Here is a 25,206-nt window from a genome sequence, read left to right as displayed (position 1 = left end):
TTAAACAATAACAACACAACAACCATCAGTGACTCCACAATCATACAACCTGTAGAGAACAATGACACTCTTCAGCCTCTCAGTTCAGGATCTACAGCTCAGATCAGCAGCAGCTTCACAATCAGAAAGAAACCACAACATGATTAACAGATCCAGTCTGAAGCCTTGGCAACTTTATATTAAAGGGGTGGTTGACTGGTTTTCTAGACTTGATTGTGTTTATGGGGTGCAGCCTAACATGTGTTAATGCTTCGTTTAAAAAAAAAAAAAACAACATTATTTTTCACACCAAGCCAATTTACAGATGTATAAACCAAGTTTTAGAAGGATTTATGATTCTCTGAAGACTGACAGTTAACATCAGCACTGAAGAACTGTGCTACAATCCTACCTTAAACAGGGTTTCCGAGGGGGCCTTAAAAAGTCTTAATTTGTACAAGAATTTTAATTAAGAATTTATTTCATTTTTAATTAAGAATTTGACAAGATTTTAAGAGGTTTTAAATTTAGGGATGTAAAGACTAGGGGCCCTATCATACACCCGGCGCAATGCGACGCAAGGCGCAGGGCAAGTGTGTTTGCTAGTTTCAGTCCGGCGCCGTTCGCATTTTCCCGTCCAGCGCCACGTCGTTTAATTAGCAAATGCATTTGCGCTCATTTGTGCGCCCATGGGCGTGCTGGTCCAAAAAAGGGGTGTGTCCAGGTGCATTGCTATTTTAAGGAGCTGAAAATAGACTGCGCCTTAGACCAACTCAAACCTGGTCTAAAGTCTGGCGCAATGTTTTTTCTTTGTTATGTAAAGAGCGTGTTAGTATAGGCGGGTCCACAACGCGCGTACACGCTGCTTATTAAACACAGGGACGCACAGCAGCACACAAACATGCCAAATATTTAAAATTAAAGGATTACAATGCATAAGATTTTTTTGTAGGCTAATTAAATATAAAAATGCCTACATGTCATGATGGGTAGTCATCGCATGTATCAGAATTAGGCTTTCTATTTGCTTGCACACGAGCAGCTCCGTTTCATCTCGGAGACGCGTTCTGTCTTTGCGCTTGCCAAATTCCGCCGTGTAAATAACAAATCCGTCATGGCACGAGCGCAACTGGCTCTTAAAGGGAATGGAAGATGAGACTCTGATTGGTTTATTGCACGTTACACCCAAAAAATACCCATTACTCATTAAGAGAATAGGGACAACCCGTTTAGACCATGCGCCCGGGCGTGCCAAATGTTTTTCTGTCGTTAAAATAGCAAAAGTGGATTTGGACACGCCCTGAGTGCACCTGCGCCGTGCGCTTTACACTTTGCGTTTAGACCGTTAAAATAGGGCCCTAGAATTGCGATATGCTGAATGTGATGATTGAACTTCAGAAGGCTATGATTTCATGAGCGCTGCACATTCAAAGTCCGGTGCTGCGCTGCTTTGTGTTCTGCTGTCACCGGGGAAATAGTTATAGTTCTGCCAAAAGCGTCACCTGCTGGCAGAGAATGAATGTGCATTTTCAATAAAACTGTTGTTCCGTTTAGATTTCAGACAAATGCAAAAATGGACCCATGTTTTTACCCTGCAAACACACAGAGCTTTAAATGTGAACTGGTGGATCAATAAGAAGACAATGCATTTAAAAATCTAAACAGTATAGTCAAGTCAAGTCTGCTTTATTGTCAGTTCTTCCACATGTATAGTACATACATACAGAGAATTGAAACTGCGTGCAGAAGGGGTGCAGAAACTTTTAAATTAACCAATAAATCTGTTTGCCAACAAAACTTTGGTCAAACGTATTTATTTAATGTAATGAAGAAATCTAATACACTGACAGCTCCTCAATGACTGCTCAGACAAACACAGCACAATCTCTCAGTTCAGACCTGCTTCTACATGTGTTTTGAGGGGTTAATTTCAATATCAGAGAAAATGTCTGAACTGATTAATTCTTTTGTAAATACCCCAAATCATCAACACACATCTGTATGATATAAAGCAGCTGTTTTTAGATCATCCACTCAACCTATAATATCATAAGTATTTTAACATTGTGTCAAAAACTTTAGAAAGAATGCAATGAAGATTAAAATTGCATCATTTTCAATTAACTACAGGACACTTTCTTTATGACACAGTTTTGGTTTTCATTTTGTTCATAATCAACAAAGCAGCAACATTTAGGAAGATACTGACAGATTTATATAATCTTACCAGAGTTTCTCCAGTTTACAGTGAGGATCCTTCAGTAGACCAGAGAGCAGCTTCACTCCTGATGCTCCTAGTTTATTAAATGACAGACTCAGTTCTCTCAGGTGTGAGGGGTTTGATCTCAGAACTGAAGTCAGAGCAGCACAACCTTCATCTATGACTCCACAATACATCAACCTGTAGAGAACAATGACACTCTTCAGTCTCTCAGTTCAGGATCTACAGCTCAGATCAGCAGCAACTTCACAATCAGAAAGAGAAACTGATTAACAGATCCAGTCTCAGGTTCACAAACACTTCTGTGAGGTGCTTGAGGAGATTCATTTCAGTATCAGTGTCAGAATGTAGTCTACCACAAAGTTAACAACACATCTATATAAGATATGAAAACACACTGATAAATGCTATAAGATATGAATCAGTAACTATTATGGATAATGATTATTATTTGTATTACTTTTGTTACTGTTGTCCCTGGCTACAGATTTCTTATACAGCTGTGCTAGTTTTATTTCATATACTTTATGAGCTTACTTAAGATAATTACCATTTAAACAATGTTTCATGTCCTTTATTATGTATTTAGCAGTCAGACTCCACTTTGCATCAGTGTTTTGATCTGTTTAAAGGGATAATTCACCCACAAATTACAATTCTGTCAGCAATTACTTAGCCTCAACTTGTTACAAATCTACACGAGTTTCTTTCTAGGTAACCAAACAATTTCTGGTAGTCATTGACATGTATCATATTTTTGTCCAAACTATTGAAAATCAATGGCTACCAGCAAATGTTTGGTTACCAACATTATTCAAAAAACATAATAAACTCATAAACACAAAAAAAAAAAAAAATCATAAAAGTTTGATAAAAACACACATTGAGTAAATGATGACAGAACTGTAATTTTTAAGTGTCACTTACAAAATGCTTTGAAATCATCCTCTTTTGTTCACACCAAACTCTTCAAACTTGGTCAGAATGACGTCAAGACCTGGCTGATTTTTGATATATTAAACAGTGTTTCCATGGCAACATGTTAAACCTTAATACTCTTTTCAGGTGTTTTTGAGGCTCTTAGCATGCTTAAAATTTACACGAATCTCTAGTTGTCAGCCTTTAAACATTAACAAAACCTAAAATATTGCTGTTGAGCAAGGGCTCTTAATCACCCACCAATCAACAGGAAATCATCTATTTTGGTTTGAATTTGATTTTCTTTTTTTATCGTAGTCACTTATTTTAAAATACTCCTTTGTGATTCATGTGATTCACACACTGAGGATGTGAAACTACAATTGGATTTTGTACTTGAACGATGTGTCCATAGTGAGGGAATGCTGTCCAGCTGACATGATGAAGGTTATTTTTTTCAGTAATAAATGCAGGCTTGGTGAGCAGAAGAGACTTTTTTAAAAACATTAAAAATTTTAATGTTTAAAAACTTTTGACTGATAGTATATACTGTATGTATGTATATATGTATATATATATATATATATATATATATATATATATATATATATATACACACACACACATACATACATACACACACACACACACACACAGTCATGGCCAAAAATATTGGCACCCTTGGTAAATATGATCAAAGAAGGCTGTGAAAATTAATCTGCATTGTTAATCCTTTTGGTGTTTTATCTAAAAAATTCTAACCTTTCTTTGGAAATAAGAATTTAAAATGGGGGGAAATATCATTATGAAATAAATGTTTTTCTCAATTACACGTTTTACACAATTATTGGCACCCCTATAGAAATTCTTATGAGTAAATTGTCTCTGAAGTATATTCCCACTCATATTCACAATTTTGAGTACTTCAGGGTGATTATGAACATGAAATTATCCAGCCATGACTTCCTGTTTCACAAAAATATAAAGAGGAGGGAAAACAAAGGCCAAATTCCCTTAATCATCCATCACAATGAGAAAAACCAAAGAATATATTTCTGATGTGCAGCAAAAGATAATTGAGCTTCACAAATTAGTGAATTGGATTTAAGAAAAGAGCAAGAACAGTGAAAATTCCCATTTCCACCATCAGGGCAATAATTAAGAATTTCCAACCAACAGAAAATGTTATAAATCTGCCTGGAAGAGGACGTGTATCTATATCATCCTTATGCACAGTGAAAAGGAGAGTTTGAGTGGCTAAAGACTCTCCAAGGACAATGTTGTGGGCCTATATTTCTGCTGGAGGTCCTGGACATCTTGTTTAGACACATGGCATCATGGATTCTATCAAATACCAACAGATAAAAAAATCAGTAAGTGACTGACTCTGTTAGAAATCTTATAATGGGCCATATTTGGATCTTCCAACCATACAATAACCCAAACACAAACCTCAAAAACAACACAGAAATGGGTCACTGAGCTCAAAACCAAGCTTCTGCTATAGCCATTCCAGTCCTCTGACCTGAACCTTACAGAAAATGAGAGTGTGGTGAACTGAAGAGGAGAAGCACCAACATGGAGCTGGGAATCTGAAGGGTCTGGAGTGATTCTGGATGAAGGAATGGTCTCTGATCTCTTGTCAGGTGTTCTCTAACCTCATCAGGCATTATAGGAGAACATTTAGAGCTGTTAAACTGGCAAATGTTTCAAAAAGTATTGAATAAAAGGGTGCCGTTAATTGTGGCCAATGTGTATTAGAGAAAAACATTTATTTCATAATGATATTTCCTCCCATTTTAAATTTTAGCATCTGCTAAATGAATTAATGTAAAGTAAACATTGATGTTTTCTGGTGCAATTCTTTTCAAAGCTTCACTATTAGTAGAGAGAAGCTGCACAGATGAAGGTAATTTACACACACACACACACACACACACACACACACACACACACACACACACACACACACACACACACACACACACACACAGTGTCTCTCTTCACATTGACTGGTTCTTTGCCTCCACATCATATATTAAAATCATTTATTACACAGCTCTCAGTAATACTGGATTCTGATTGGTCAGTCACAACATTGCTATTTCCTGATACTGACCGTTGTCAATAGCAATGCTGTATAACAGACCACTGTAAGGCTGAGAGAACCTCAGACAGTCTTCTTTAATCTTCTGAGAAACGAGAGGAAACTGCAGGAAAACTTCTTTCTATCCTCTCCCTTCCTTCACACCTCTTCCTTCTGATCTATTTCCTCCCCTTCACTGATCCTTTCCTTCATCAGTATGGTTATATGGAAAACACAGTCTACTTTTGTCTTGTTTTATACAAATGCATCACGTGTTATTTTGTATCTCAGTCATCAGTTTATATAAAATGAAATCAGAGGACTACAGTATTAATAGTACTATCATGTTGTTTGTGTGTGAATTGCTTTGTGTGTGTGTGTGTGTTTATTTTGAAACTTTCCTGAAGTCTTCTTTGAGCTCTCTATGTGGGTCCATCGTACTCTTTAGTAAATTAGACTTGAGTTTACCATTCAACCGATCATAACCTGCTGAGAGCGCTAGACTCGGCTTTGCACACGTTTAGTCAATGACATCAAACAGAAAAAAAGCCAATCAATGTCCTCATAAGGTGTTATAACTCACAAATCCACAAACACTTTACTTCACTTAATATCCCAGTGTTCATTCACCAGGCCTGAATGCAGGGCGTAAATTTTGTCTTTTAGTAGGGGGACAATAAACACAAAATTTCTAAATTTTTGAAGGGGACACAAATAATACAGCTAAAATTGTACTTGTAAGCGCTCGTGTCCGTTGTAGACATTACTATCTGTCAAGCAGGTAACGTTATTATTACAATCTTAGCAGACTCATCAAAAAATACATTTGCGTCATCTGTTTTAAAGAGAAAATAATCACTTCATTCGATGTTTAAGTGCATAAAATAGTCTTGATAGCCGAGTTCCATAACTAATGGAACTAAAAATGTTTCTACACTTAAAACGCATTTTTGTTTTGTTTTGTTCTTACAAAGTTATTTAAAGTATAAACATTGTTATTTACAATACACTGCGTGGTTTTTATTCATATTTTTAGGTGAGACAACCCTCAGAAGGGGGATCCTGACCTCCCGAGATTTCCACCTATGTTTGAATGATAATGTAAAGTATTAATTTCAGTTCTAATTAACCTGCAAAGATCATCAACAGCCTCAGATTATTTTTGTCAACATTCACTCCTTACAAAAGCAACCATTGATGATATTTGATATTTTGAACAGAATAACCACACATTCATATTCAGTCATGTCTGCTCTGGTTTACTTGCATTCCAAGATCTTCACTAAACACATCCATTAGGGCTTTCAGCTCAAAAAGTGTGCAAATTTAGAAAAATACCAATATGTAATGATGTATTTAAACTAGGGCTGTCAGTTTAACATGTAAACTTAATTAGTTATAAAAAAATAATGCATTTATAATCTATTTATGCATGTAACCCTGCCCCCAGACCTGTGCATCCTCTTACATTTCATACAGTTTACTGTTAACAAGTATGATGCAGGACAACTACTCCATAAATGCAGTTATGCCCTAAAATTCAAGATATTGGTGCAAAAAATGCCCCTTTAGGTGTTTTTGTCTCATATTTATATCATACAATATTGATATCATACAAGCAGGGAGAGCAGTAGTCTATTACACGAGTGCAGTTTTTGACCCGAATATCACGAGTTTAAATGCGATTTTATACAACAGATCAGTAAGAACCTGATACCGTGTTATATTTTAAACACAATATTACGTTTCACTGCTCTTCAGTGTAATGGTCTGTTAACACATTTATTAACTCACTTGATGTTGAGAAGGTACATTATGGAAGACTGAAATGAAATCATTAGGAAAGTTGATGTAGATATTCAGTGCTGTTGGCTAAGTTATCCATATTAAAGATCATATGATAATTGAAACTTTGAGTGTTTAGAACATACTGTATAGCCTGAGGAACATAGTTGTGTGTTTCTCATGTGCAATATAAATCTGGAGAAAACTAAAGCAACTATGTTAGATATGTGTCTAGTCAGAATGACTCGTGAGCAGCAATCTTTATATGTAGTGTATGTAATTTATTTATGGGCCTTATGTCCAATTAGGGATGGAGCAGATTGAGTAAGTCATTTATGTAACTTTCGGCCAAAATAGAGTCTGCCAGAGAAGGTGTTTAGTCATATTGAGCATAAGGTGCACAAAGCTGTGCCCCTGAGTCGTGTACTCTCAGCGGGTTGTGATTGGTTGAATGATAAGCTCACATCTGATTTGCTAAAGAGTATGAGAGACCAGGAAAGATTCAAAATACACACACACACACACACACACACACACAAATACAATTCACACGGGTGATTCATATATTTTGCATAAAATGAGAACAATGCTTACATAATAAAACTGTCAAAAACTTTTGAATGAATCTAATGAAGACTAAACAAAATCATCTTCAACACACATTTTAGATTTTTATTTCGTTTTTGTGTTTATTTTGTTCATTATTGACCATAGAAAGATGATGACAGATTTATATAATCTTACCAGAGTTTCTCCAGTTTACAGCGAGGATCCTTCAGTAGATCATAGAGCAGCTTCTCTCCTGACGTTCCTAGTTTATTTCCAGACAGATTCAGTTCTCTCAGGTGTGAGGGGTTTGATCTCAGAGCTGAAGCCAGAGCAGCACAACCTTTATATGTGACTCCACAATCCCTCAACCTGTAGAGAACAATGACACTCTTCAGTCTCTCTGTTGGAGCCATTGTCAATGTAAATGTATTTCGGGCTGTCACCAGGTGGGGGCAGTAGGTGCACAGAGTGTTTTTAAACCAGTGTTTTACACGTAGAGGGAGGTAGGCTTGGTGGGGGAACGCATACAGTTTTTACCACACACAAGTTAGATGTTCACCGTCTCTCAAGTATGTTTAATGTTTGCATTTGGTGAATAAAGAAACAGAAAAGTAGACATAGACTACAAGACTGTTGATGTGCGCAAAAAGTGCGTTGTATAACCAAGCCGTCGGCAGCTATAGGAGCTGCTGTAACATTAGTAAAAACTTGGTTCCCGTTGGATCGTGAAGATGTGTTGAATGGATTATACGTGGAGCGCTATTGGAAGTGGTTTCCGTATCAACTCCAAACAAAGGACGGTGAATGAGGATTAAAGGGATCCTGCTCGCTGTAAGTTTGCAACGTGGACATAGGACGGAAACCAAGGAAGGCCGGTGGGTGCTGTTTACTTTGTTTAAAGGCTCCGTATAACGGAATTGGAAGTTTGAATTTAAAAGTTGCAAAGTTGTCAGTTTTAACAACTACGCATGATGGAAGTAGTAGAAGGCCACCCTCTGATGATTCAAAATGTAAAAAATCACGTTCATTGAATCACAATGTACAACTACAGTTGCCGGAGAATTCTACTCAAATTCCAATGCACTGTTCAATCACACAACAAACTTCAAGTATGCAGAATGTGGCAGCTGCTGTCCACAATAATCCAGTCTCTCATTGTCAATCACAAGTTTATTCTTCACAAACTTCTCCGCAAACTGATACTGGACAAAATATTTTGTACAACATCATGCAGCAACAGGCAAATATAACAGCCCAGCTTGCTCATCGGGGGGATATGGCTTCTTTACCTCCTCGAGTTATTCCAATCTTCGATGGAGATCCTTTACAGTTTACGGCTTTTATTCAAACTTTTGAGCATGGAATTGAAAGAAAGACCACAAAATTCAAAGGATTGCTTGTATTATCTAGAACAGTACACTAGAAGACAACCGAGAGAACTGGTGAGAAGCTGTCAGCATATGCCAGCTGAACAAGGATTCAAAAAAGCCAAGGATTTGTTGAAGGAGCACTTTGGCCATGAGTTGAAAATCACAGCAGCCTACATGGAAAAGGCATTGAATTGGCCTGTAATAAAACCTGATGAGATCAATGGTTTGCAAGCGTATGCTTTGTTTTTGAGAGGGTATTGCAATGTGATGATAAACTTGCAGTATATGGATGAGATTAATGTTTCATCGAATCTTAAGAACATCATGTTGAAACTGCCTTACCGACTCAGGGAAAAATGGAGAGCCGTAGCCTGTGAGTTACAAGAACGCAATGGTTGTAGGATTAAGATTACAGATATGGTGGACTTCATTGAACATCAGGTTAAGGTTCTCACAGATCCTCTCTTTGGAGATATTAAAGATATACAACCACCCATATTACATAAAATTAAATCTGCTCCTCCTTACAGTGGTAAAGGGCAGCGTTCAGCTACAGTGGCTATAGTAAACACTGTTGAAGGTTTTCAGCCTAAAGTCCATTCATCACAGCACAGCTCTGCATCTTGTTGCTATGCATGCAAAGAAAACCATGTTTTGGAAAAATGCCCTTTGATTCAGAAGATGACTCACAGTCAAAAGATTGAGTTTTTAAAGAATCATGGTTTTTGCTTTGCTTGTTTGAAAATTGGACACCTTAGTAAAGATTGCACAAGTCAACGGACTTGTTGTGTGTGTGGTCAGAAACATCCTACTATACTGCATATCTCAGCTAAGAGTAAACCCTTTGAAGAAAAGCTAGTGATTAATGCTCTTGTTACTCTGCAGACCTATGCTCATACTGGGGCCGGAGAACAAGACTGTTCATTGTCTATTGTGCCAGTTAAGGTGAAGTCTAGGCTTGGAGACTTTACCGTAACAACATATGCCTTCTTGGATCCAGGGAGTACAGCCACTTTTTGTACCGAAGGGCTTATGCGGAAGCTGAAGATGAATGGGACAAAGAAGTGCATATTGCTGCGAACAATGGGACACGAAAATGTGGTAAATACATCTGTGCTCACTGGATTAGAGGTATCAGGAATGTCTGAGGATAAATTCTTGGATTTGCCAGAAGTCTTTACTCAGAAGACAATATGTAAACAAAAGCAATGTAGTTGATCAAAAGGATCTAAGAAAATGGAAATATTTGGATGTTGTCAATATTCCCAAACTGGATGCTGAAGTTGAATTGTTAATTGGTACAAATGCTCCAAAGCTCTTGGAACCATGGGAGATCATTAATAGTGATGGTCAAGGACCCTATGCTGTTAAGACCCTATTGGGGTGGGTCATAAACGGTCTTGTAAAAGAAGCTGATGATGGAAGGAAGACTGTCTTTCAATCAGTTACTGCTAATAGGATCTCAGTTGCCAAGATAGAAGAATTACTGGTTGCACAGTACAATCACGATTTCAATGAGAAATCTTTAGAAGATGACTTCAAACCGTCTAGAGAGGATCAGCGTTTTATGGAGATAATGGATCAGTCAGTTACCACTGAAAATGTTCATTACTGTATTGACATGCCATTTAGGAAGCATGATGTTATCATGCCTAATAATAGGTGCCTTGTGGAACAGCGTTTAATGAGCTTGAAAAGAAAGTTCACTAAAAACCAGGAGTTTCAAGAACAATACTCAGCCTTCGTCACTGATGTTATCAACAAGGGGTATGCTGAAGCAATACCACAAGATCAGTTACAGCGGGATGATGGAAAGGTGTGTGGTATACCATCCTAAAAAAAAGAAGATTAGAGTTGTGTTTGACTGTAGTGCAGTCTTTAAAGGAATGTCCTTGAATCCACAATTACTGCAAGGCCCAAATCTCACCAACACATTGTTGGGGGTTTTGACCAGGTTCAGGCAAGATCATGTGACTTTGATGGCAGACATTGAGGCTATGTTCCATCAAGTAAAGGTGTCACAGAGGAATGTGGATTTTCTTCATTTTCTGTGGTGGCCAAATGGTGACATTACGCAAAGCTTTAAAGAGTATAGAATGAAAGTTCATTTGTTTGGGGCAATTTCATCACCAAGCTGTAGCAGTTATGCTTTGAGAAAACTTGTGGAGGATTACAAAGATTGCTTTCCAAACAAAGTCTTGAATACCATCTTGCATAACTTCTATGTAGATGACTGTTTAACATCTGTTCACACTGAAGAGGAAGCACTTCACATGGTTAAAGATTTAACTGCAGTTTGTTCTAAAGGAGGATTCCAGTTATCCAAATGGATGAGTAATAGTCGTAAGGTACTAGCAAGTATTCCAGAAGAACATCTGTCAAAATCAACAAAAGATCTCAACCTGGATAAAGACAACTTACCTGTGGAAAGAGCGCTTGGGTTACACTGGTGTGTGGAATCTGATGCATTCATGTTCAAGATTGCCGTAAGTGAAAGACCATACACAAGACGAGGCATTTTGTCTGTTGTCAGTTCTATTTACGATCCTTTGGGATTTCTTTCACCATTAATACTGCCTTCTAAGTTACTATTACAGGAACTATGTAAAAGAAACATTGGATGGGATGATGAAATGCCACAGATTTTGGCATGTCAGTGGTCAAAGTGGCTGCAAGATCTCAAAAGGGTAGTTATGGTGAAAGTAGACAGATGCATCATGCCAAAGGATTTTGGAAAGATCAAGATGGCTCAATTGCATCACTTTTCAGATGCAAGTGAGTGTGCTTATGGAACAGTTTCTTACTTGCGTCTGGAAGATGGAAACAAAAGGGTAAGACTTTCCTTTATGCTTGGAAAATCCAGAGTCATTCCTTTAAAACGGATAACAATACCCAGACTTGAACTTGCAGCAGCTGTTCTGGCAGTCAGAGTTGACAAGATGCTCAAGAAGGAACTTCAAATGGATTTGGACAAGTCAATGTTTTGGACAGACAGTCAAACTGTCTTGAAGTACATTGCCAATGATGCAAAGAGGTTCCATACGTTTGTGGCAAACAGAGTGGCAGTCATCAGGGATGCAACAGACATTGTACAATGGAGACATGTTGGAACAAAATTGAATCCTGCTGATGATGCCTCTAGAGGCATGTCCGTTGAAAATTTCTTGAAAGCCAATAGATGGATACAGGGTCCAGATTTCCTGTTGGAAGCCTTAGAAGAATGGCCACAGTCCTATTGTGACCAAGTCTTGAAGGATGATCCAGAGGTTAAAAAGGACACAGTAGTAATGGCTACCATTTCCAAAGGTTTCGACACTGCTACTAATCAACTTTTGAACTATTTTTCTGATTGGAAAAAATTGAAAATTGCAGTAGCATGGATTCTAAAGTTCAAGGATGTGCTCTGGAAGCTCAAGCAACACAGGACACACATTCAGTCCTCTGTTACTTCTGGAACGAGTAATTTTGCATTAGAACAGGACAGAGTTGAAGAGGAAATTAAAAAGTTCCGAACTGGATTCCGTTGTCAAGGTCTTACACCAAATGATCTTTCTCAAGCAGAATCAGCAATTATTGGATTTTCTCAACGTGGTTCATTCAAACACGAAATTTCTTCTCTGCAAAGTGGAACATCTGGAGTTAAAAGGAGTAGTAACATCTACAAGCTTGATCCAGTATTGATTGATGGTTTACTTAGAGTGGGTGGAAGACTTAGTAGATCAGCAATGCCTGAGGAGATTAAATGTCCGGTTATCCTGCCAAAGGAACATCATATATCCAAACTTATCATGCAGCATGTTCATAAACAACTAGGCCATGCAGGGAGAAACCACATGTTGTCAACATTGCGGAAAAGGTACTGGATTATTAAAGCAAACTCTGCTTGTAGAAAAGTAATCTCTGAGTGTGTCGTATGTCGACGTTTTCTAGGCAAATTTGGAGAACAGAAAATGTCCGACTTACCAATGGAAAGGATTGTGCCAGATTTGCCTCCTTTTACTAATACTGGTGTGGACTACTTTGGACCTATTGATGTGAAAAGAGGTCGCAGTGTTGTGAAAAGATATGGAGTTCTGTTCACCTGTATGACTAGTCAAGCAGTACACCTTGATGTAGCCGACTCTCTGGATACAAATTCCTGTATAAATTGCATTCGTCGTTTCATGTGTCGTCGTGGGCAAGTAGTGCATTTAATATCCGATAATGGAACGAATTTTATTGGAGCACAGAGGGAGCTTAGGGAAGCTTTGAAGTTATTGGATCATGATGAAATTCAGCGTACCTTTCTATCAGAAGGAATAAAATGGACCTTTAATCCTCCTGCAGGATCCCATCATGGAGGTGTGTGGGAAAGGCTCATTCGCCTTGTAAAGAAAGTTTTGTACTCCACTCTTCGATAACAATGCTTGGATGATGAGAGCTTTCACACTATTCTTTGTGAAGCTGAAGTCATTCTTAATGACCGACCTATCACAAAGCTTTCAGACGATCCAAACGATTTGGAAGCTCTCACGCCCAACCATGTCCTACAATTAAGATCAAAACCACTTCTTCCTCCAGGACTTTTCAAGAAAGTTACTTGTATATCAGACGTAGATGGCGGCAAGTCCAATATCTGTCTGATCTGTTCTGAAAAAGGTGGATAAGGGAGTATCTTCCTTTGCTTCAGGAACATCAAAAATGGATGAAACCACGTAGAAACTTTGTTGTCGGTGATATAGTAGTCATCATGGATCCAACTGCTCCATGTGGCTCATGGTCATTAGGCAAAATCATCCAGACATATCCTGACAAAAAAGGATTTATTCACTCTGTACAGTTGAAGACAAAAACAGGACTACTGGATAGACCGGTTTCTAAGCTCTGCTTGCTGCTTGAAGATATAAAGGACTGATCTTCAACAAGAAATACACACACACCTTTTTTGTTTTTTGGCTCCTTGTATAATTTAAGAAATAATTGTAGTTATACCAACAATTATGGGGCCGGTGTGTTGGAGCCATTGTCAATGTAAATGTATTTCGGGCTGTCACCAGGTGGGGGCAGTAGGTGCACAGAGTGTTTTTAAACCGGTGTTTTACACGTAGAGGGAGGTAGGCTTGGTGGGGGAACGCATACAGTTTTTACCACACACAAGTTAGATGTTCACCGTCTCTCAAGTATGTTTAATGTTTGCATTTGGTGAATAAAGAAACAGAAAAGTAGACATGGACTACAAGACTGTTGATGTGCGTAAAAAGTGTGTTGTATAACCAAGCCGTCGGCAGCTATAGGAGCTGCTGTAACACTCTCAGTTCAGGAAACACTGGTATAAATGATATATGATTTTTTTCCTTTTACTGCTTTGGTAAGAAAGTACATGTTAAAGTGGTAAATGTGATCATGTTTTCTCAGTGTAGTGATTGTTGTGAGTGTGACTTACTGAACTGATCTGGATTCTTTAATCACAGGCAGCAGCTTCTGAAGAACTTCATCTGCTGGATTTTGGGCTCCAATAAACTGTTTCAGATTAAACTCATCCATCTTCTGCTCTGATGTCAGCAGCACATAAACCAGAGCTGACCACTGTGAAGAGGAGAGTGTGATTTCTCCTATTTGTCCAGATCTCAGATAACCCTGGATCTCCTGCATCAGTGAATCATCTCCCAGTTCATTCAGACAGTGGAACAGATTGATGGATCTCTCTGAAGAGTGATTCTCCCTGATCTTCTGTTTGATGAACTTAACTGTTTCCTCTTTGTTGTAGGAGCAGCTTCCTGTCTGTGTCAGTAGCTCTCGTAAGAGAGTCTGATTGGACTCCAATGAAAGACCCAGAAGAAAACGCAGGAAAAGGTCCAGATGTCCATTCTTACTTCGTAAAGCTTCATCCACAGCTCTCTTATGCAGCTCAGATGATAAAACATTTTTCTTCTGGTTTAAAATCTTAGATAACACACTTTGTTTGGTTTGGTCAAACACATTTTTGTAGTTCTTTGTAAAGGAGAGATGTGCATATAGAGCTGCTAGATGTTCCTGGATGCTCAGATGAACAAAGCAGAAGACTTTCCCCTGATTCAAGCCTGACTCCTCTCTGAAGATCTGAGTGCACAATCCTGAGTACACTGCTGCTTCTGTCTCATCAATGCCACACTCTCTCAGGTCTTTCTCATAGAAGATCAGGTTTCCTTTCACAAGCTGCTGAAAAGCCAGTTTCCCCAGTTTGAGGATCATATCTTCATCTTTGACTGTCTTCTCATAGTCCTTCTCATGTTTGATGTTGGTCTGAAGGATCAGGAAGTGTGTGTACATCTGAGTGAGAGTCTTGGGAATCTCTCCACTCTCTGTTCGACTCAACATCTTCTCCAGAACAGCGGCTGAGATCCAGCAGAACACTGGGATGTGGCACATGATGTAGAGGCTCCTTGATGACTTCAGGTGTGAGATGATTGTATCGGCCAGACTCTGATCACTGATTCTCTTCCTGAAGTATTCCTCCTTCTGTGGATCATTGAAGCCTCGTACCTCTGTCACTCGATGGACACACTCAGAGGGGATGAGATCAGCTGCTGCTGGTCTGGAGGTGATCCAGATGAGAGCAGAGGGAAGCATATTCCCCACAATGAGGTTCATCAGCAGCACGTCCACTGAGGCTGATTCAGATATATTACACAGTTTCACTTTACTCTTAAAGTCCAGAGACAGACGACACTCATCCAGACCATCAAAAATGAACAGCACTTTATATTCATCACTGGATATTTCTATTTCTTTGGTTTCAGGGAAAAAGACATGAAGAAGATCTGAAAGACTGAGTGTTTTGTCCTTCATCAGGTTGATTTCTCTGAAAGGAAGTGGAAATATGAGCTGGACGTCCTGATTCTCTTTTCCTTCAGCCCAGTCGAGGATCAACTTCTGCACAGAGACTGTTTTTCCAATGCCAGCGACTCCCTTTGTCAGCACAGTTCTGATGGCTTTGTCTTGTCCAGGTAAAACTCTAAAGATGTGATTGCATTTGATGGCTGTGTCCTCTGTTGCTGCTCTCCTGGATTGTGTCTCAATCTGTCTCACCTCATGCTCATTACTGATCTCTCCACTCTCACTCTCTGTGATGTAGAGCTCTGTGTGGATCTCATTCAGGAGAGTTGAGTTTCCCTGCATCGCTGTTCCTTCATACAGACACTGACTCTTCTTCCTCAGATTTAATTTAAGCATTCTTTGGATCAGTTGAAAGTTATGACTGAAATATAAAAAGATGTTACAACATAAAGAGGAAAAACTCTAGTCAGATAAATTAACACTTGTTTAGATCGAATAATTAAGCAATATCATGTGACCAAGAGTACTGTTGTTCAAATATCATCATGGCAGTGATTCGTCTGTAGCACAAGGCTGTTGGTGATCAAAGCTGTGCTGATATTCAGATCAACAGCATGATTGTGAGTCTGATACAACAGTTTAATAACAAACATTTTAGAGGCAATATTGCCAGTTACTTTCTCTCTTTTTATGTTGCTAATGAAAATAGTTTTTCAGGGCCCCAATAAAATTATCTTTTGAGCGGGCCAGAGCAAAAACACAGTAGATATTTCATTATGGAACGAAGTAGCATTTTTAAAATAAATCTATCTGAATAAACTCTTGTACCTCAGAGCAGCTGATGTGTGCCTAGTTAAATATTTTCATAAAAAATTGAATCATTTGTTCACAAGACTTTTAAAAAAAATGGATGTCGTAGACTAGATTTTCTTTCACCCTGCTCACTCGGCCGTATGCAAGGAGTGACAATGGATGTGAATATTTAGTGGTTCACACCTGAGAGACAAAAGGCCCTTCATGAGGCATCTGTGTTGTCACTGTGAATGTGAGGCAGGTAATAAAGAATGTGAGGAGAGGAAAATAATGGGGGTTTTGAGTATTTGTATTTTATTTACAATACAGTATAATCAAAATATACACAGTGAAGGCCAAAGACACATTATTGAGCACATTGATCTAAATACAGAGACTTGAAAAGACACACACCTTTGTGTAAAACACTCTTAGACACAAGGTAACTGATGTATGTGGAAGTGCGGCTGTGCTGGGAATATTGCTTAGAACCGGGGTGAGTCGGGAGAGCAATAAAATAGTTATGTTTTTGTGGGACAATCGCTTTTTTGTAATATTTTTAATTTATTGTATTGAAGTAGTATTTGTAATAATAAAAAGCTTTTGCTATAAGTTTAATCGCAACATATAATCATTGCAGTTAATAGTGTTCAACGTCTGTTTAATCACATGCAGTTTGTAACTAACTGCATGATTCTTACTGTACATTTCTGTCATAGTCACCACTAATAACCTAAATATACTCTTAAATATAATGTAGAAACTTAAAATTTCCTGTAGAGCTGCTTTGCAACGATTTGTATCATGATGAATTTAACTTGCATTTGCGGTGTTAACCCCGAATAAAAAAAAATAGTTAAAAAAAACAAACACCACATTTTGGCGCCCCTAGAATTTGCCTATTCTGCATATGCCACTGGCCGGCCCTGAATCTTACTCATCAGAATGAGATCCTTCACTGGATCAAGCCACGCACTGCATTCTTCTTCTGAGGTAAATTCTTGCTTATTCCTCTCATAGGCTTTTCACACTGTACTTAACCCCGGGTTATCGTCGTTCTAAACACCACTTTTAACCCCAGCTAAAGAAACGTTTCACACCTGTAATCTGAAAGCAGTTTTAGCACTACTTTTAACTTGCATTTGCGGTGTTAACCCCACAATACGGAGCTAAGCATTTGTGGTGTTAACCCCACATTGCGGTGCTAAGTTTGTTCAGTGTGATACGGAGCGGTGTTTTTGCTTGTTGTTGCTGGACGCTTGGCAACAGACAGCCAATCGGAAATTGAGCAGCGAGGCTAATATCATGTCAGTAAAAGGAAACGTGCATCGTGTAAACAGCAGCCGGTGAGAGAAAAGTAAGAAATGTAAAAAGATGGAAAGCGTGTAAACCGTTTGCCTGCTGTTCGTCCAATCAGTCAGGGACGGATTATGACAAAGTGGTGCCCTGGGCACGGACCGATTAAAGGCCCTCCTTGGTTGAAATTTTGTTCCTTTTTTTACTAGAAATTTTGCCAAACTTGTTACATTTCAAAATATCACGATTCTTACACCTTTATAGATCATGTTAGTTTATCTAAAATGGGCTATGGGAAAAGTAGCCTAATATTAGTGTAATCTATTAGCCTATGCATAAAACCTGTCTTTTAACTTGTACTAGATATGGCTGTCAGGGCTATGCTTACTTTTCTTTTTAGGAGCACTTGTACTCCTAACTTAAAAAATATAGGAGCACAGTCAAAAATTTAGGAGCCCCTTATAATCAATAATACAAAATTTTATAAAAAATTTGCCATCCCAAGGCCTTAGGATTTTTTTTTTTTTTTACCTTTGTGGAATTTTGTTTTGGCATTTTTCTATGACATCTTTTGTCAAATGTAAAATATATATATATATATATATATATATATATATATATATATATATATATATATATATATTGTGACGAGCGTCCTAGGAGGAATCAGCATCGCCCTGGCAACCAACGAGGCACACCTGCACGTCCTCACCGCCGGCTGATCGGTCAAAGCTGCAGCTCGTTAGAACATGGCTCTTAAACAGCACCTGCTGAGCAGACAGGACAGACACTGGTCTCGAGCCAATGAAACGCTGGACTAACGCTCTCTCTCATTTTCTCTCCAGAAAGCAGCGAGTGACCGACAGCCCACCACTTTTGGAGCACGTTTGTACACCCACTTTCCCTTGGATTGAGCACTGAAGAGCACCGTTGAGCACCAGCCTACCCACACCGGCTTGCCACCCTGCACTTTGTCTGTGAATAAAAATCTACTCTCCGGGGCCTTTGTTGTTCACGAAACCAAAACTTGTCGAGTGATTCTTCCCCACGTCACAGTGGTGGAGAATGCGGGCAGATCGGTGAAGAATCACTGGCAAGTTCACCACCCCAGCCCTTAATTCTTCCTTTTTTTTTCTCTTCCATGTTTGCACACCCCAGCACCATGGAAAGAGGCACGCTCGGCCCCACGATGGAAGAGGTTCTGCAGCGTCTCGCGGAGGTGAGCATCCGCCAGCAACAGATTGTGGAACACCTCGCCAGGGCCGGACGGAGGAAGAACTCGCCGCCGTCCGTACCGCCGCCCAGCGCGTTCCGCTACCTGATCCTCGCGCCCAAGCCACCCGGCTGTTACCAAAAATGACCGCGGATGACAGTGTGGAAGCCTTCCTCCAGGTATTCGAGAACACCGCTCAGCGCGAGGCGTGGCCCGAGGACGAGTGGGCACGTGCGCTGGCACCCCTCCTCACCGGAGAAGCCCAACGTGCTTACTTCTCCCTTCCCTTTGCGGCCGCAGAAGACTATCATGAGGTCAAGCGAGAGATCCTAGCGAGGCTCGGCCTCTCACCCGTCTGCGCGGCCCAACAGTTCCATGAATGGGAATTCAAGCCCCAGGTGCCAGCCCATGCCCAGGCCGCCGAGCTCAGCCGCATCGCTCAACACTGGCTGCTGGAAGGAAGCCCCACTTCAGCACAGGTAGCGGAGCGAGTGGTGGTCGATCGCCTCCTCCGCGCATTACCCTGCACCCATCGGCAAGCGGTGGGAATGAGGAACCCTGCCAACACCCAGGACCTCGTGGAGGCAATCGAGCTGGCGGATGCCATCCATCACCGCGAGGCCGGGGACCGAGCGCCACCTTTCCCCCGGAGGGTGGTCCAGGCGCGAGGCCCGCTCGAAGGTGCACCCCGACCAGTCAGCAGGCCGATGGTTCCCCCACCGCGGGATGAGCCCATGCCCAGCTCTGAACCGCAGTCACCCCCGCGAGCATGGCTGGCAGGCTGCATCGTCCACCAGCGCATACCATCGGGAGCCCCCGAAGCAGAGGTGACGGTGGAAGGGAAACGTTTCCAGGCCCTGCTGGACTCAGGCAGTGCGGTCACCCTCATCCAGTCGCGGTTGTGCCCCCTCGAAGCGGGCAGAAAAGCTTCCTCCCGATTACCTGTGTACATGGAGACACTCACCAAGTACCGGCCCGGAGAATCACCATTTCATCCCCCCAAGGCGTCTGGCCAGTGGAGGTTGGCCTGGTGAAGGACCTACCGGTGGCCGTACTGCTGGGAAGGGATTGGCCCGGCTTCAACAGACTGCTCACCGCCGCTACTCAGCCTGCCAGCCCCAAGGGGAACCGTCGGAGATGGAGACGGCCTCCAGCACCCTGCCGCCGTCCGGCGCTGCTCGCCTCCGACAGTGGGAGAGAAGGTGAGTCCCCCTCCCAGCCTACTAACTTGTTTTATGAGGTGTACCAACAGGCTGCTGGAGGGGGCTCGTTCGCCAGGGAACAGCGGGAGGACGACCGACTCAAGCACTGTTGAAGTCGTGGATAGAGAAGACGTCCTCCCCCGGCCCCATCCTCTCCCACACTTTATTGTTGAAAACGGCCTGCTATACTGTGTCACCCAGCGAAGGTGGGAGGAGAAAAGGTTGCTAGTCGTGCCTCGAGCCAAGACCGAGACCATCCTGGAGTTGGCACATTCCCACCCCATGGCAGGTCACCTCGCGGCAGCCAACACCACCCAACGCATCCGCGACCGCTTCCACTGGCCAGGCCTTTAGGCCGAAGTAAAGCGGTTCTGCCAAGCCTGCCCGACCTGTCAGGCCACGTCGCCCAGGACCCCTCCCCCCAGCCCGCTCATCCCGCTGCCTATCATCGAGGTGCCCTTCGAGCGGATTGGAATGGACATAGTGGGGCCGTTGCCGAAGTCTGCCCGGGGGCATGAGCACATCCTGGTCATCGTCGACTACGCCACCCGGTACCCAGAAGCAGTCCCCCTGCAGAAGGCCACCGCGAAGTCCATCGCCCAGGAGCTGTTTCTGCTGGCCAGCCGAGTCGGCCTCCCCTCGGAGATCCTGACTGACCAGGGGACCCCATTCATGTCCCGGCTAATGGCGGACCTCTGCAGGCTGCTGCGGGTGAAGCAGTTGAGGACCACAGTCTATCACCCTCAGACGGATGGGCTCGTGGAGAGATTTAACCAAACCCTCAAGCAAATGCTGAGATGCGTGGCAGCGGAGGACAAGCGGGATTGGGACCTCATGATCCCCTACGTGCTCTTTGGGATCCGCGAGGTTCCTCAGGCCTCAACTGGCTTCACCCCCTTCGAGCTCCTGTTCGGCCGTCAACCACGGGGGCTCTTGGACGTGGCCCGGGAAGCGTGGGAGCAGCAGCCTGCCCCTCATCGCACCATCGAACACGTCCGACACATGAGGGAACGGATCGACCGAGTGATGCCGTTAGTCCGGGAACACCCAGAAGACGGAGCTGCAGCACCTGGTCAGTCAGTTCCAGGACGTGTTCTCCTCCCTGCCCGGGCAGACCAACGTGCTACAGCATGACATTAGGACACCCCCAGGAGTCATTGTCAGGCAACGGCCCTACCGTGTCCCGGAAGCTCGTCGGCAGGTTATTGAGGAAGAGGTCCAACAAATGCTGAAGTTGGGGGTAATAGAACCATCCCGGAGTCCGTGGTCCAGCCCCATTGTCATGGTCCCAAAGCCGGATGGCAACCTCCGCTTTTGCAACGACTTCTGCCGCCTGAACGAAGTCTCCAAATTCGACGGGTACCCCATGCCTCGGGTCGACGAGCTGCTGGACCTCCTGGGAAGGGCCCGGTACATCAGTACCCTGGACCTCACCAAAGGCTATTGGCAGGTACCGCTCTCCGAGGCCGCCAAGCCGAAGACTACACGGGGCCCCCGCGACGTTCCAGCGAATGATGGACATCCTCCTGCGGCCCCACCAGGCATACGTGGCCGCCTACCTGGATGACGTCGTGATCCACTCCGAGGCATGGGTAGAATATCTGGATCGTCTGCGGAGGGTGCTCTCGGAGCTCCGGCAGGCTGGACTCACCGCCAACCCCCGAAAATGCCACCTAGCCCTCTCTGAGGCCAAGTACCTGGGCTTCCAAGTCGGCCGAGGTCTCATCCGTCCACAGGAGAAGAAGGTGGAGGCCATCCTCTCCGCCCCGAGGCCCTGGACAAAGACCCAGGTACGAGCCTTCTTGGGGTTGGCGGGTTATTACCGATGTTTTATCCCCAACTTCTCCTCTTTAGCCGCCCCCCTGACAGACCTGACCAGGAAGGGGCAGCCGGAGAAAGTATGCTGGACCCCGTCGGCAGAAGAGGCCTTCGGCCAGGTCAAGACAGCACGTCCGCACCTGTCCTTCGCGCTCCGGACTTCAGCTGCCCCTTCCTGTTGCAGACGGATGCCTCCGACGCAGGACTGGGAGCAGTCCTGTCCCAAGTCCAGGAAGGCGAGGAGCATCCGGTCATCTATATCAGCAGGAAGCTGTCCCTGGCCGAGAGGAACTACGCCGTCGTGGAGAAGGAGGCCCTGGCCATCAAGTGGGCAGTCCTGGAGCTGTGGTACTACCTTCTGGGACGCAAGTACACCCTGGTAACCGACCATGCGCCCCTACAATGGATGGCCCGCTCCAAGGACACCAATGCCAGGGTGACTCGCTGGTTCTTAGCGCTCCAGGACTTCCACTTTGAAGTGCGCCATCGGGCCGGGGCCGCCAACGCGAATGCGGATGGCCTCTCACGAATCTGGACAGCTTATGCAGGTCTGTCGGGGGTCATTTCCCGCCCTCCCCTAACTTCACCCCTACTTTCACCGTTTGTCCGCAGGACCAGAACGACGCTTAGGGGGGGGGAATGTGACGAGCATCCTAGGAGGAATCAGCGTCGCCCTGGCAACCAATGAGGCACACCTGCACGTCCTCACTGCCGGCTGATCGATCACCGCTGCATCTCGTTAGAACACGGCTCTTAAACAGCACCTGCTGAGCAGACAGGACAGACACTGGTCTCGAGCCAATGAAACGCTGGACTAACCCTTTCTTTCATTTTCTCTCCAGAAAGCAGCGAGTGACCGACAGCCCACCACTTTTGGAGCACGTTTGGACACCCACTTTCCCTTGGATTGAGCACTGAAGAGCACCGTTGAGCACCAGCCTACCCACACCGGCTTGCCACCCTGCACTTTGTCTGTTAATAAAAATCCACCCTCCGGGGCCTTTGTCGTTCACGAAACCAAAACTTGTCGAGTGATTCTTCCCCACATCACAATATATATATATATATTTTATAAGCATTTTAAAAATTCTAATTAAAACAACAGAATAAGAACAAGTAGAATAAAAAGAATAAGTTACCAATCAAAATAAATCAATATTAACTAAATTAATTTGTACAGAGGTGGAACAGAAGAACAAAAAAATGGCTTGTAGGTGTATTTTCAGACATTTAATGAGGCTCAGAGGTGGCAGGAGTGCAATTAAATCCATAAATTCATGTTAAGATTAATGTTTTAAATATAACATTTTGAATATAGAAATATTAAATGATTTAAATAACTGAAAAGATACTTTAAAAATAAAACTGCCACCAGGTGGAGACAAGTCACTGATTTTATCACTGAATTATTCATTCATTTGATTCATTCGAACAGCTGAATCATTCAGGAATGAAGCAAGTGACTCTCTTTATGAATGGGTAATTGAATTTTGACTCCCTAGATTCATTTAAAAACGCAGTTTATTCATACATGTAGATGCGCAGCGGCTCAGCTGAGACTTTGTTTCAAACTATTTTCGACACGAAATAGAGCAAAATCAGACAATAGTGTTATAGTCAGAAAATGTAAGTCACTTAATATTAACTTAATTTATTGAACTGTTGTTTTAAATCAGTATCACATTTACAAATACCCTTAAAAATAATTAAAAGCTGTCACTCATCTTAGTTCATGGTGATCTCATTTATAATCAGCTCTCTACTCTGCACAATGAATCTCTTATTTACAACCTGTCTATACTTTGTTTATGAAGCGGTTCGTGAGATATCTCTGTGAATGTGATACATTACTCAACGCTGCAAAAACACGTAAAAACACGTAAAAAAGATTCCCTGAGCGGATTCACAAATATGATAATGATCTGGTCAGTCGTATTTGGTGCTCCTAATATTTGCGTTATCAAAGAATATTAACTTCAGTCTAGACAGAGTCCAAGCATTCTCAACAACTCCCATTATAATCACTGAAGCTGTTTATACTGTGAAATGAATATCTTACATCATACACACATCTGCACTAGAGCAGCATTCAGTCAACGAGCGCGTGCACTGAACAAAAAACAGGCTTTTCAGCGATGACTCATCTGAACACTTCTGATTGGCCATTGCATTCATAAGCTCAACAGAATCCTGTGTGATTGGTAACAATGAGCAGCACTGTAAAAACACGTCTGGCTCAGCACCAGCTAAAGCATGAACGCAAATTTGAGTTTGGAAGCTGTGCCACACTGAACGTTCTGATCGTATCATATATATATATATATATATATATATATATATATATATATATATATATATATATATATATATATATATATTATATATTATATATATACATTATTCAGTCATTTTTGGCCTTTTGGAAACTGCATTCAAAATACACTTTTCTTAAAATCCTGAGGGGGCACAGCTGAAATTGCGTTCCTGGAGAAGCAGTAGGCTATTTCGGCTGGGCCCCCTTCTGGTCTAGTGCCTTGAGCACGTGCGTTAATTCGTCCCTGCAATCAATGACAGTGACACCGCTAATATGCAAATAAGAATGTTAACCCGGGGTTTAGGAATGTACAGTGTGAAACGTCTGTTAATGAATACCTAGGATTAACAGTTAACCCCAGCTATAGCAGTCTGAAACATGATTACAGATAAACCAGGGTCAGAGGTGGAAAGTAACGAATTACATTTACTCGCGTTACTGTAATTGAGTAGGTTTTTTGTGTACTTCTACTTTTTAAAGTAATTTTTAAAATCTGTAATTTTACTTTTACTTAAGTATATTTTGTTTGAAGTATTGTACTTCGCTACATTTTAAAAACACATTAATTACTGAGTAAAAAAAAAAAAAAAAATAGCTCCCTGGAAACTACTGCAGTAAATAATGGGCAGGAGGGCAAACTGGCGCTAAAATCACAAGAAAGATGCAGACGGACAAAACAGGCGTTAGTGGTGCAGACCCCGCTGAAAACGAAACCCCATCATATTCTGAAGTTGAAGGAAATGAAGTGAACCCCTGGCCATATTTATGCTTTATTATGCAGTGTAAGCTGAGCTTACCTCGGGAAACCAAACTAGCAGCTAATAAAATCTCGACAAGACATCAAACCTTCGCAAGCGTGTAGAGGTAA

The 25,206-nt window shown here is 42.0% G+C and overlaps 1 protein-coding gene across 1 annotated transcript in view; it reads right to left on the bottom strand.

Moving 5' to 3' along the window:
• The window catches only part of LOC109076602 (NACHT, LRR and PYD domains-containing protein 12-like), a 70,791-nt gene continuing 45,585 nt past the window's right edge, over window positions 1–25,206 (bottom strand). The window contains exons 8-11 of the mRNA XM_042746018.1: window positions 14,331–16,124; window positions 7,734–7,907; window positions 2,207–2,380; window positions 1–49 (exon numbers count right to left, since the gene is read on the bottom strand). Coding sequence (XP_042601952.1) covers window positions 1–49; window positions 2,207–2,380; window positions 7,734–7,907; window positions 14,331–16,124 — 2,191 coding nt within the window. The remainder of the gene's footprint in view (window positions 50–2,206; window positions 2,381–7,733; window positions 7,908–14,330; window positions 16,125–25,206) is intronic.

Source organism: Cyprinus carpio, chromosome B19 (assembly GCF_018340385.1).
Source record: "Cyprinus carpio isolate SPL01 chromosome B19, ASM1834038v1, whole genome shotgun sequence".
Lineage (NCBI taxonomy): Eukaryota > Metazoa > Chordata > Actinopteri > Cypriniformes > Cyprinidae > Cyprinus > Cyprinus carpio.
The sequence above is the reverse complement of the archived record's forward strand: the minus strand, read 5'-3'. Positions and strand labels throughout refer to the sequence as shown.